Source organism: Anolis sagrei, chromosome 4 (genome assembly GCF_037176765.1).
Source record: "Anolis sagrei isolate rAnoSag1 chromosome 4, rAnoSag1.mat, whole genome shotgun sequence".
Classification (NCBI taxonomy): Eukaryota; Metazoa; Chordata; class Lepidosauria; order Squamata; family Dactyloidae; genus Anolis; species Anolis sagrei.
Window position 1 is genome coordinate 204863753 of NC_090024.1, and position 13229 is coordinate 204876981.

General features: G+C 40.8%; 1 protein-coding gene across 9 annotated transcripts in view; it reads right to left on the bottom strand.

Moving 5' to 3' along the window:
• Window positions 1-13229, bottom strand: part of NAV1 (neuron navigator 1) — a 340794-nt gene that overhangs the window by 101848 nt on the left and 225717 nt on the right. For all 9 annotated transcript variants that reach the window (XM_067468119.1, XM_067468118.1, XM_067468117.1 and 6 more), the window contains one exon: window positions 11469-11834. In XM_067468119.1, coding sequence (XP_067324220.1) covers window positions 11469-11834 — 366 coding nt within the window. The remainder of the gene's footprint in view (window positions 1-11468; window positions 11835-13229) is intronic.

Consider the following 13229-nt stretch of genomic DNA (forward strand, 5'->3'; position numbering starts at 1 on the left):
TTGGAGGTACAGGGCCCACCCAAAGATAACAGCTTTACCAACAATGTCTTGCCTGAAGGCCATCTAAATACTGGTGTTGGGACTGACTTCCCAGCTGAAACCATCATCAGATCTCCTCAAAGTTTTGTCCTACATTGCTTATCTCCTAAAGACAGCATCTTCCAGATTAAGTGCTGGATTCTCTGACCCTTATGCAACATTTACAATTTTCTTCATTCCCTCTGCTGATGGAAGTGTTGTCATTGAGCCTAGTGGCATTACATGGCTGCCAGGGAAAGCTCAATACTGTATGTGAAACAAAGTTCTTTACATTTTGCAAAACAGCAAGTGCTAACTCTGTAGGAACAATAAGTACTGCGTTGGCCCAGCAATGTAGGGTCCTTGGCACAGATATGACTAGCTGACAGGGCTCCAGGGATGAAGGCAGTCCAGAAGTTTGGCAAATGGGGGGTGGCAGGAGTTAGTATTTGGCTGTTCATCCTTATTTTACTTGACTAGATTCTTCAGTACTTGGCAATCAGCATTACTCAAGTTCCTTTTCAAATTTTTTTTGTTTTTGAGAAGAAAGAAAAGCCCACTGTGTTCAACAGGAACTCCAGCAACAACAGCTGCAGAGCAGAACTGGATCGGTTCTCCTTCAATTTAGGGAAGAACATTCAGTTTTGTGAGTCATTCCAGCTGAAGCAATACATTCCTTTTCCCCCTTGAAATACATTAGCAGATCTCATCTAAAATCTCAATGTAAACACATAATCTACTCCTGTACATTATCACTGTTCTGGATTAGCATCCCCAAAACCAGAAGAACTATCAAAACCAGAAGGTCTTTCGTTTCTTGCTGGGTCAGCAGCTAAAAACATCAATATACAATGAAAGTCACCAGAGACAACAAATAAAAAACATCTACCAGTCAGATGGTTAGTTACAGGTGTCTGCTTACAATGCTGCATTCACTGATTCCAGCATAATAGACAATATTGGCAGAAGAGGGAAAAGAAAACAAAGACAAGAGCTACCCAACACAAAACTAGTATTAATAAGAGGTGCACTAATGAAAGGGGGCAATCAGAAGAGTTACTCTCCTTAACAAACAGGTTATTTAGTGAAAAGAATCTTGATAGATTTCAGCTACCTATTACACATACAAGGAGCCCCCAGTGATGCAGTGGGTTAAACTGCTGAGCTGCTGAACTTGCAGACCAAAAGGTCAGCAGTTTGAATCTGGGGAGCAGGGGGAGCTCTCACTGTTAGCCCCAGCTTCTGCCAACCTAGCAGTTTGAAAACATGCAAATAAATACTACTTCAGCAGGAAGATAACAGCACTCCATGCAGTCATGCTAGCCATATGACCTTGGAGGGTTCTATGGACAACGACAGCTCTTCGGCTTAGAAATGCAGATGAGCACCAGCCCCCAGAGTTGAACACGACTAGACTCAACGTCTGGAGAAAACCTTTACCTAACATTACACATACTTTCAGCCCTTCATATTTGTGGAATTGAATGTTGCAGATATGATTATTCAGATATTTAATTAAAATGTCCTCTCTATGGTCAACTTTTGTCAGATGTTGGCCCAGAGAGTTACAGTGCAGGAGTTAAGAGTTTCCTAGAAAAGTGTTCTTCCAGTGAAAAACAGCAGTTTCTTATTTGTAGTTTTTTTCACTTTCACAGAGATCTTGCGAACCTAACCCCTGCAAATGTAGAGGGCTGACCATACATTGTTTGACTAATTGAGTGGATCCACTATGACCACCCCTGACATTTGGTTTCCTTTCAGAAAGATCATCCAACGAAATGACTTAGTTAAGCTTATCTTCTATCTGAGTTTCAATTAGAAATGTTTTGGGGAGACAATCAATTCATGTAGCAGGAGGGAGAAAAGGCTGCCTTATATTGCATCCAAATCTTTGATCCATCTAGATAAGCACTGTTGACAGTAATAGCAGTTCTTTGGTATTTTAGGCAGGAAGTGTTCCAGTCTTACCTAAAGGAGCTAAGGATTGAACCTGAGATCCTCCCAGCAGGTGCCTTCCACTGGGCTACAGTCTCATCCTTAAAGAAGATATCACAACACTTGACACCTGGCTAGCAAAAGTGATGAACAGAAAGGGAGAAGCAACACTACCATCATGATACAATGTTACTTTTTTCTACTGCATAAGAGATCTGGAATTTGCCCCTTAGTATTTTATTTTATCTATTGATTGACCATCAATCGATCAATTCTTGATACACAGAAATACATAATGGAATCAAAGTTTATGGATGTTGTTTATTGCTGCAGAGAAATACTCTCAAAGTAAACACTGATCTTTTAAAAACATACAGCAGCTGGAGACTTCTCAAGAGAACAGAATAGAGACCCATCCCCTGAGAAATTATTTGAAATGAACTGCTTGCTTGATGCATTTTAGGTACTCCCAAAGTAAGTAATATCTTGCAAACAAGGCACAAACCACATGATCAAGGAAGAGGAAATGGTATATCTTCCAAGGAGCTTCAATCTGTTTTCACTGCCTATATGCCCAAATTCATCTGTGTTTATGATGAGAGCCTCATTAATCCCTAATTTATAGTACTACAATTTACTGCAGAGGGGAAGGATGAGGAAATGCAATGAAAAGGGAAGAATTTCAGAAATAACACTGAATGCATGCAAGCTGGAAATTAAATCTGACTCTGAATTCTCACAGCTTATTCCCTAATGTAAAGCAATTTGATCGCAATAAAACCTGGCATTCCAATAATGAAACAAGCTCAGAGCACACGGTACACTATCTGCAGAATACCCACTGTGATAGTCTTTGGGCATCCTAAGCATGTCTGCTGGAGAGTAACCATGATCTGCTACCATGGAAACGTGCCTTTGCTCATCCTTCTCTCTCTGAGCACCTGCAAAGCAATCACAGTTCCTTCTTCTTTTTCTACTCATGCAAATGCAGCAATCAGGCCGGGCAACCTGCCAGTCAGCCTTCCTCAGGAATAGTTGACACGACACCACAGGAAGCTGGCAAAAATCTCACTGTAGGCATTCAGAAATTATAAACACAAATCAAGAGGTGATGGTTTGAATGTCTTGGGCAACTCAGGCCTGTACAAAAGCTTAACTTGTCCCCTAAAGCTGAACTGAACCGTGCACAGAATGAAAATGGATTTCAAGCAGATTGTGTGCATGTGTGGACGAATGGGGACATATCTCCCTATGGAGGTCCCCCGGTGGTCTGTGTGGTCGGTCACCAGACATCAGGAAAACTAGGGAATCAATGCCTGCCCATGACACATTAAGGAGATTTTTCTCCTTCATGCTTCCTAACAAGGTTGCAGTTAGCAAATAACTCACCTGGCTACTCTTACCAAGTGCAAAATGTTTTTAAAACTCCCTGGTGGCCCTTCTGCCTTGCAGTTCATTCAATTACGAACTTGCAGGAAATTGCTCCCTGTAAATTGTCCTGAAAAAATGTGTCAGGCCCAACTATTAACTGCAGGGCAGACCATTAAATCTGCCACTCACCACACTGCCTCCTGTGGCTACCCTTTTATTCTGGCACCTGCCAAGGAATCGTAACCTGTCCAAGGAGCCTAGTGTTTGTGCCATACCAGGCTGCACATTCTGTCAGTGTGTGTGTGTATGAACATATACAGGCTTCATAGAACTCTATTGTTTAGATACTATCCACACACTTGGAATTTCCTTAGAAACTTTAAGAACTAAACTTGATGGCTTTTTTAAAAAAACTTCTTTTATTTACAAAATGAGAAACTCCCACTGGAACCTCTAATAGTCACTATTATCTACACAGTCACTATTAAACTAGAGAGGCAACAGAAGAATATCCACGTGGACTGTATTCACATTGCAGAATTCTAGCAGTTTAACACCACATTGACGGCCAATGCACAATGCTTTGGAATTATTGGATTTCATAGGCATAATAATAATAATAATAATAATAATAATAATAATAATATCACTTTATTTTTGTACCCCACCTCCATCTCTCCAAAGGGACTCGCAGCTTCCATGGGGATGAACCCAATCAACATGGGTAAAAATAACACATTAAAATAGATAAACAACAGCATAAAACAAAATAAAACATCATCATTATAACAAAATATAAAAACAGCCATCGAACCAACAGCCAATAAACCTGAAATATATCCAGGTTTTAGATATGGGTAGGCAGACTGGTGCAAATCAATTGTAAGGATAGGGCTGATAGATAAAGTATGTAAGTCAATTACCAGTATTAGGGACAGAGGGCAATATAAAGTAGAGCATTATATCTTTGGGTAGAGAGCAGTAGTAAAGTGCAAGAATGAAGTTTTGGGACGTAGCTGGGGCCAAAAATGTCTGGGGAATTGTCTAATCAAAAACACAATGGACAGGGTGGGTGCTAGCCTAATCTCCCTGGGGAAAGAGTTCCAGAGCTGAGGGGGGGGGGGAGAGGCACCACAGAGAAAGCCCTTTCTCTTGTCCCCACCAACCATGCTTGTGACAGGAGTGGGAGCGAGAGGAGATCATCCCCAGAAGATCTTAGAGATTGTGCAGGTTGGTAGGGGAAGATGCGGTCGTGAAGATAGGCAAGTCCCAAACTGTTTAGAGCTTTATAGGTGATAACCTGTACCTTGAATTGGGACTGGAAACTTTTCAGCAGCCAGTGGAGCTGTTTGAACAGGGGGGTTGACCGCTCCCTGTAATTCGCTCCAGTTAACAACCTGGCCGCTGACCTTTGCACTAACTGTAGTTTCTGGGCCGTCTTCAAAGGCAGCCTCATGTAGAGTGCATTACAGTAGTCTAACCTGAAGGGAACTAAGGCATGGACCACCATGGCCAAGTCAGACTTTTCGAGGTACAGTCGCAGCAAGCGCACAAGATTTAATTATGCAAAGACCCGGTCACCACCTACACCTTGTGAGATTTTCCCCTCCTCTATCGGAGCTCTAGTTCCACAATTAACAACAGGATTCCAGAGGATGGAGCCATGGGAGTTAAAATTTTGTCTCTTTTGTGAGGGAATAAACAGGATAAAAATACAAATAATAATAACAACAATGTTGTGCCAATGGGCTAGAATTCTGCAGTATGGATGGGAGGTTAGTTTTTAAGCTTGCCAGGTAAACCTGGCCCAGTTATTAAATAAACCAACCTCACTAGGTTGTTGTGGGGGATAAAATGAATTAGGCAACTAGGAAAGAAACAGATAGGGCAAGGTCTCCTATTACATTTTACCATGCTTTATATTCATGTCACACCATATATTTGTTTTATTGGCTTCAAAATGCTGGTTTTGACCTATAAAGCCCTATAATGCTCAGGCCCAGGTAATCTGAAGGACCATATTCTGCCTCACGCTTTGACATCTGCTGGGGAGGCCCTTCTCTACCACCATCCCCACAGGTATATCTGATGGGAAGAGGTAAGACCTTTTCATTGGCTGCTCCCAGGCTCTGCACCTCCCTCCCCAGAAGAATTAGACTGGCACCCTCCCTAACTTCATTTCACAGACAAATAAAGGTATTCCTGTTTTGATGGTCATTTGATGATTGACAATATAAAGCTCATCCCACCAAAATTATGTGCTGGATCTTACTGTTATGCTGGTGTGCGCTATTGTGTAATCATATGTGTTTTAATCTGTCTTGAGTTTTTTATTCTTTAATCTATTTTTAACTTTTGTATCTTATGGATTTTTAATAATACTTTTTAAATCTGTTATGAGATACTTTGGGGAAAATATGGGAAGGAAAATAGTAGTGACAACAGTAGTATTTGTATTTATTTGTAACTAACTCCCAAATAATGAAGGAAAAGATAAAAAAATGACTAAATAAGTAACTCCTTAGTCAATGTGCAGACCCTTCAAAGAATTACTCTCAACCAGTAGGGTTGTCCTCCAGACAAAAGGAATAAAACTAAATGAAGCCACATACAGCATTTTTGTTTGATTTCTTGCTTGTGCAGGAGAAAGAAAACATAATTTAACTTTAAAGCTATATTGATTGTTTTACATTTCTTAAAAAAGCACATGTGCTAGTGTGTCATCATTTCATCTCTTTATGTTGGTCTGCATTAAAGAAACATTCAGCAGTTTGAGATTCTCCACATTCTTTGCTCATTCGTTTTAAACAAATCCACTGTAGTTGCACAATAGGATAAAAGGAATCCCTCAACTCTCCAAGACAATGGCAAAAATAGTGTGTGTGTGTCTGTGTGTGTGTGTTGAGGGGGGTCGGTGTCATTCAACTGATTTTGTCTTACTGAGAATGTACATGAGCCCAGAACCCTAGACTCACCCCAAAAGGACTGCTGGCTGTCTTCATGATGTACAGTGGCTTCCAGTGGTTATCGCCAAAGATTTTTGAACTAAATAAAATTTGCTCCACATTTAACAAAGTTGGTGGATGGTCTGGACTCCTGAGGGTCTCAGGACCTGGGACTCTAGAATCCAGCCTGATTTTCCTTCTGAATTCTCCCTAAACCTTAGGAATTGGGAAGCTTTCTGCCCCACCTTGAATCCATTAAGAGTAAGTGTATGGAGGCCTTCTTTCCGGTGTGACAATCCCACCTGGCATAGCTTCCTGCAAGAGATTAAACAATCAGGATGGAAGGAAACAGGCCTGTAGCGAGGGGGTGGTTTTAGGGGTTCAATCCCCCACCCGAAATGTTTCAGATTTTTTTTAAAAAACCTGGTTTACTCATGAATTTTAACTGGTTAACCAAATCCCCATGCTGCTAAGTCTATGAGATGCAAAAAATTAAGAGTCCCTCCAGAACTGTAAGCACTATCTCAAGAAAATATTGACAATTTATTCACACTGTCATTACTTGCAGCAATAGCCAATGTAGTGAAGCAACCAAGTTGGGAGTGTGTGTGTTGAATGCACTCATTAAGGAGGCCAGACTTGGTGGAGGTGGTTGACAGGGGTGAGCTGCAGGCTATTGAAGGTTGCTCTGCCCCCTGCTGTGCTCTTTTGCTTCAGGTTTGCTTCAGCTAGGAGGCAGGTTTCAACCCCTCCCCCCCCCCCGCCGAAATTTTCAACCCTCCCCGAAATTTTCAACCCCCCCCCCCCCGAAATTGTCAACCCTCCCCGAAATTTTTTTCTGGCTACGGCCCTGGAAGGAAGGCATGAACAGGGCAGGCAGCAAAGTTATTATAACTGCATCAGTCCTTAGCATGGCTCAGAGAATGGGAGGCCCACAAATGGGGTTGCCAGATGTCCTTTATTTGAAGGGAATGACCCTTAATTTGGAACACAGGCAGAGCTACAAATACCGCAGCCATCCCCTCACTGTTTAGGATCACAGCTCCATGGAAGTGTAGATTCTGTTGACTAAGAATGAAAAGAAAAAGTGGGGCTGCCCTATAATTTTGAAATGTTGATCTGCTAACCCTTTCAGTAAAAAAGCTCCCACTCTATGCCTCCCTGAGGCTTTCCCATTGACTCAGAATATCGGTTGTCTATTATAACAGCAGGTCTTATTTATGAATCCACTTGGGAGAAAGGGAGAGAAACACCCATGCAAAGCACAAGCTGACACCTCACTGTTAGTCTGAATCCCATGTCACTTGAGGTTTGTCACTAGAGATCTCAAACATCTGGGCCTTTGCTTGTTTCAAGCTGTCGTGCCACAGACTAAATGTCATTGTTTATAGATTGGGATAAAATCCAGGGCACAAAATATTTATTTTCTCTTGCACTGAAACAGGAAACTTCCAATATGCAAGTATTCTCTTTGGCATTTGGCCACACTGGGGATGTGGGAGACTAGGGAAGGAAGGGAGCACAACTGGATTTCTATGAAATTGAGTATTAAAGAAAGCTGCAAACAGCACCTCAAAGTGTGGGGAGAGCAAGTGACATCTAAATGCCTGCATGTCTCCTTACTATAGCCATGTAGTAGTGGCACTAACTGTATCATTTCCACAGCTGAGATAATTGTGGGTTCATGCATGTTTAAAGCACTTAAGGACATTTGCATCAAGTGGTGACTTCACATATGAGTATGCCACCATTAAAATGGAATCTGGCATTTGGATATTTGGAAAGGAAGACAAATGTAGATTTTAATAGTCGTAAGGGAAATTTATTAAAACAGATATAAGAGTAAGGTTTGGGAGCCCCTGGTGGCGCAGTGGGTTAAGCCGCTGAGCTGCTAAGCTTGTTGACCAAAAGGTTGCAGATTCTAATCTGGGGAGCGGCATGAGCATCCGCTGTCAGCCGCAGCTTCTGCCAACCTAGCAGTTTGAAAACATGGAAATGTGAGTAGATTAATAGGCACCGCTCCGGCGGGAAGGTAACGGTGCTTCATGTAGACATGCCAGCCACATGACTTTGAAGGTGTCTACGGACAACGCCGGCTCTTCGGCTTAGAAATGGACATGAACATCACCCCCCAGAGTTGAACACGATTGGATTTACTGTCAGGGGAAAACCTTTACCTTTACCGTAAGGCTAAGGTTTAACAGGTATTAGAGAAGTGGTTCTCAACCTGAGGATCCCCAGGTGTTTTGGCCTACAACTCCCAGAAATCCCAGCCAGTTTACCAGCTGTTAGGATTTCTGGGAGTTGAAGGCTAAAACATCTGGGGACCCACAGGTTGAGAATCACTGTATTCGAGTCACATTGAGTAGTATTGGAAGTCATCAGTGGTGGACTCATGGGTGTGAGGAAGGAAGACTATGGTTTGACAAGATATTGTAACTGTAAAGTTTCTGTTAGTTGCTGTACTATTTGTGTTTCTTTTTTTCTTTTTTCTTTTTTGCTTTTTGTTTGTTATTCATTCACAATAAAAAATTAAAAATATAGAAAGAAATCTATACAATTAGCAGCAAAGGCCATGAATTTAATACTGCAATAACCACACTGTGAAAGAGGCCGCACAGCTGGACTAGGGGTCTGTCACAATTACACATCTGCAGACCAGAGCTGTGGAATTAACATGGGCTCCCTAGCGTAGCTTTCCATGACATGTGATTATTTTTAGGACCAGGTCTACACCCCTTCCCTTGATGAAGCTCTGGGACTTTTAAAAACCTCCCAATGATAAATGGAAAACTCATGACATAATATTTCACTCTGTGAGTTTCCATCTCTCTGGGGCTGCAGGGGGTGAGCAGCCAAAAGAAAACAAGGCCAAAGGCCTACATTTCCAAACAGCCTAACAATATTCAAATTAACAATGATTTAACTGTGTATCAACTAGATGGATTCTTCCCAGATGTTAACAAATCCCCCAAAATTAGGAAAATCAGTTATTTCCTTGTGGAAATTGAGAAATCCAGGATATCTTAAGAACTGTGTTGGATCAGACCAAGGATTGATCTAGCCCAGCATTCTGTTTATCCAGGAACACAGAAAGTTTACAAACATATAGCACCTTCCTATCCATGATCCATAGCAGGATGCATGATATAGGACAGGTATGGGCAAACGTGGGCCCTCCAGGTGTTTTGGACTTCAACTCTCACAATTCCTAGCGAGCCGCTAGGCTGTTAGGAATTGTGAGAGTTGAAGTCCAAAACACCTGGAGGGCCCAAGTTTGCCCATGCCTGGTATAGAAGCAAACAGAATTATAGTTCTACACTACAACTAAGCTAGATGGTAAGAACCCAGTAGACTCCTGAGGGTCTCAGGAACCATTCTTTTCAGATCTATACTGGATTGATTAAATATCCAACTAATTTTTTTCCCTGAGGGACCAAGTGACCTCTTCTGACTATACTTCACTCTACTTCTTTTATTGCTCTGGGGGGGGTGAGGGTGGGTGGGAAATGCTTCAGTAAGTACTGTGTGCAACCTCTTTTGTGTCTGCTTATTACAGACTACAGTTTGGCACAGTATTACCTGAGTTATAGATTGCATAAAAACACATATAAATTAAAACATCCTTGGTGAGATCTTTATGCAAAGCTAAATATGATTTCAACTGACTGGGAAACATGAGAGGTCAATAAACTCAAATCAGATCCTTCAGGCCCTTTCTCGCTATAAAAAAAATAATGGGAATAGCAGCATACTGATAAGCTATGTTGTATGAGAACTCTATTAAAGAGCTTAGCTTTCCACTGCTGGCAAAGAATTCTGTTTAATTTTTCTTTTGCTGCTTTTCAAATCTACCCAGAGTCCTATTAACATGTAGCAAACTGCACAGGAAAGCGACAATTAAACCTTTGTACATACATACCAAAAACTGGGGCTGAGGAAAAACGGAGTATACGATTTTCTTACAATAACCAGCACAAGGAAATGATCTGGGAGATTCTAATTGCATTTGTAAGAGCTATAAAGACAGCACAAGAGGATGTAACCAGTGGACATCACTCCCTATTCTTTCACCAGTTCTATAGATGTGATGACAAATAAAACTGTCAAGTTCCCGATGCATACTTTTAAGAGGTGTATCCAAAATAGTAAATATTTACTGTTGATCTACTGACCAGCCCGTCAAACAATTTCATTGTAAATTGAGTCAAAATATGCAGAAGTACAGCACATGTCATCACTGAGATCTACAAAACACAGTTCACAGTAAATCTAAGGTACCTCTAGATTTACTCTAGCAATCCATTACACATCATCTGTTATTTTCTCACCAGTAAACCAAAATCCCTTTCCTACTATCCCACAGTTTTTATACAATAAGCAAAGACTGCAATTATAGTCACAGCGTTTTTGATTTGAATATGTGTATCCAGTTTAAGAAAGCCAGTGTGGGGTAGTGGTTTGGGTGTTGGACCAGGATTCTGGCAGATCAGGGTTCAAATCCCAATTTAGCAATGAAACCCCACTGGATGATGTTGGAGAAAACACATTCCTGCCTCATGCAAACCTCCCCTGAATGAATCTTGCCAATAAAATCTTAGGATAAGGTCAATATAAACTTGGGCTAACTTGAAAACATGGAATAACAAATTCAGTTTAGTCCAAACACTCTTCCTACTTTATTGTACCACAAAACAGAATTCACATGCCTCAAACCAGTGAGAAATTTCTGCTTTGTAGAAACAACTTGACACAAAGGAGTATGTATTTGTTTTGCAAAAGCATCGTGTGCACGCCTGTGCATCCAAACCACAAATAAAGCACTCTTGTCTCCAACCACTCAGCAGTATATATTATCCTGTCACAGTCAAAACTTCTTATCTGCTTGTAGAAACATTATTTTTGTATGCATGATAGCGAATTGGCTTCTACGAGCAAATGATCATTTATCATACTAGGAGCCAGACAAAATCAGGAAATTCCCATGCCATGTGTATTAATATGTGGAAAGCTGGAAATAAACCCAAGAACTTTCAGGTGCCCATGGGTTGTTTTGTTAAGGAAAAGGTAAAATGGGTTGTGCAAATACAATCTTATGTTTAACAGAGATATTTCAGCAGAGACTGGTGCAAAAACCACTTCTAATTTATATCAGTTGTCTTTTGAGTCATGTGTTCGACGCTCTGTAGTGGTACTCACCCTGTGGTGATATCATCATCCTCAGTCATTGTTTTGCCCATTAGGTCACTATCACTCATGTACCCAGACTTGAGATCGACGTCATCCGCATCAAGTGACTCCACAAGCTCCAAGCGAGAAATGTGACTGAGCTTACTGGGGCTGCGCATGGGCATGGTGTGGGAGTAATGTGCTCGCTCCCCATGCATGTACCAGCTGGGGGTGCCTTCTGAGCGGCAGCCCCCACCCACTGAAGGAGCGTCCCCAGCCTGCAAGCGTGGACTGGACTGACCATAGCGCCAGGAGAGGGGAGAAGAACGGTTTGAGAGGCTGGATACGCTGCGGGGATTGGCTTCATCGCTGTCATAACATGTCATCTCCAGCGAGCTGTAGGGATAGAGCACAGAGAAAGATTGCAGGGTCATAAGTGTTGTGAGAATGGCAGATTCTCTTGCAAATCAAAGAACCCAGAACAAAGATGTAACCGAAATCGTAAATGAGGAATATTCACCTATATGGTCAGGCAGAGTAAAGCTTGTGCATTATGCCTCGGGGTGTAGAGAATATTCAGATATCACTATTCTCTCATGTCTTATTTATCTTATTTTTCCAGCTTTTGACTGATTTTTAAAAATATGTACATTTGTTATATAGTACCATGTTTATACTTTTAAAATTGTTTTTTGTATGTTCTTATATCGGTAATTTGCAATGCTTTACCATGCTGGAAACCACCCGAGTCCACCCGGGGAGATAGAGCAGTAAAGGTATCATTATCATTATCATTATTATTCAGGTCAAAACCAAGATCAGATACTTCTAGAATTTGCAAAGTGAGAATTTCAGTAAATCTGATGACAGCAGGTTTGCAATAGTAACTGAAGCTCTCATTCTTTCTATCAGAGCACTGAAATTTATGTGTTATGTTCTATAGTGATCCTGAGAACTTTGTGTGTTATTTGACACTCATGCTGGATGTCTGAGTCTCCTTTCAAAGATCATAGACAAAAAGTTAAGATCAAAGGTAAAGAAACATAGACAATATTGCTGTTACAAATTCAATTGGAATATAGCCTTCTACTCTACTTGTCAACAAATGAAGGGTAATTCACAGTAGTAAAAGATACAAGTTTTCTATCCTCTCTTTCAAGCATTTTGACTTAATATGTCATTGGATTTCCCAGAAACTTCTGGTTTGTCATAGGAGAGACAGGATGCTGGATTCTTTTATTTATTTATGCTTTTTCCTGATGTACACAAACTTCATTTCATGCACAAAATTATTTAAAAAGCAATTTACAAATTTGTCTTCATGATATATGCATGAGGTGTATATGAATCATAAATGAATCTTGTGTTTAGACTTGGGTCCCATCTCCAAGATATTTTATTATGTACAAATATGCAAGTGCAGATATTTAAAAAATATTCTAAATCCAAAACACTTCTGGTCACGAGCATTTTGAAAAAGGGATATTCAACCTGTATTGTTATGCCATATAATATAATAAAACCACTAAACCGTTTACCTATTCTGGTATGAGCTAGCAGGATTTTTCTTACAGTGTCTTAAAATCCTCTTCAAGTTCAAAGCCTAATCTACCAGAAAGGGCTATGCCTCTTATGACGATTCTGTCAAGACTTTGCCTTACGAATGTTGAGATTATTGAGTGATTTCTGTTATCACAATGAACACACACTTTGTATGTGTAATTCAGGTGCTTTTCATGGATATTTCATTTTCTGGGGGCAGGGGGTTGGATACTAGTACTAGCATTTTCC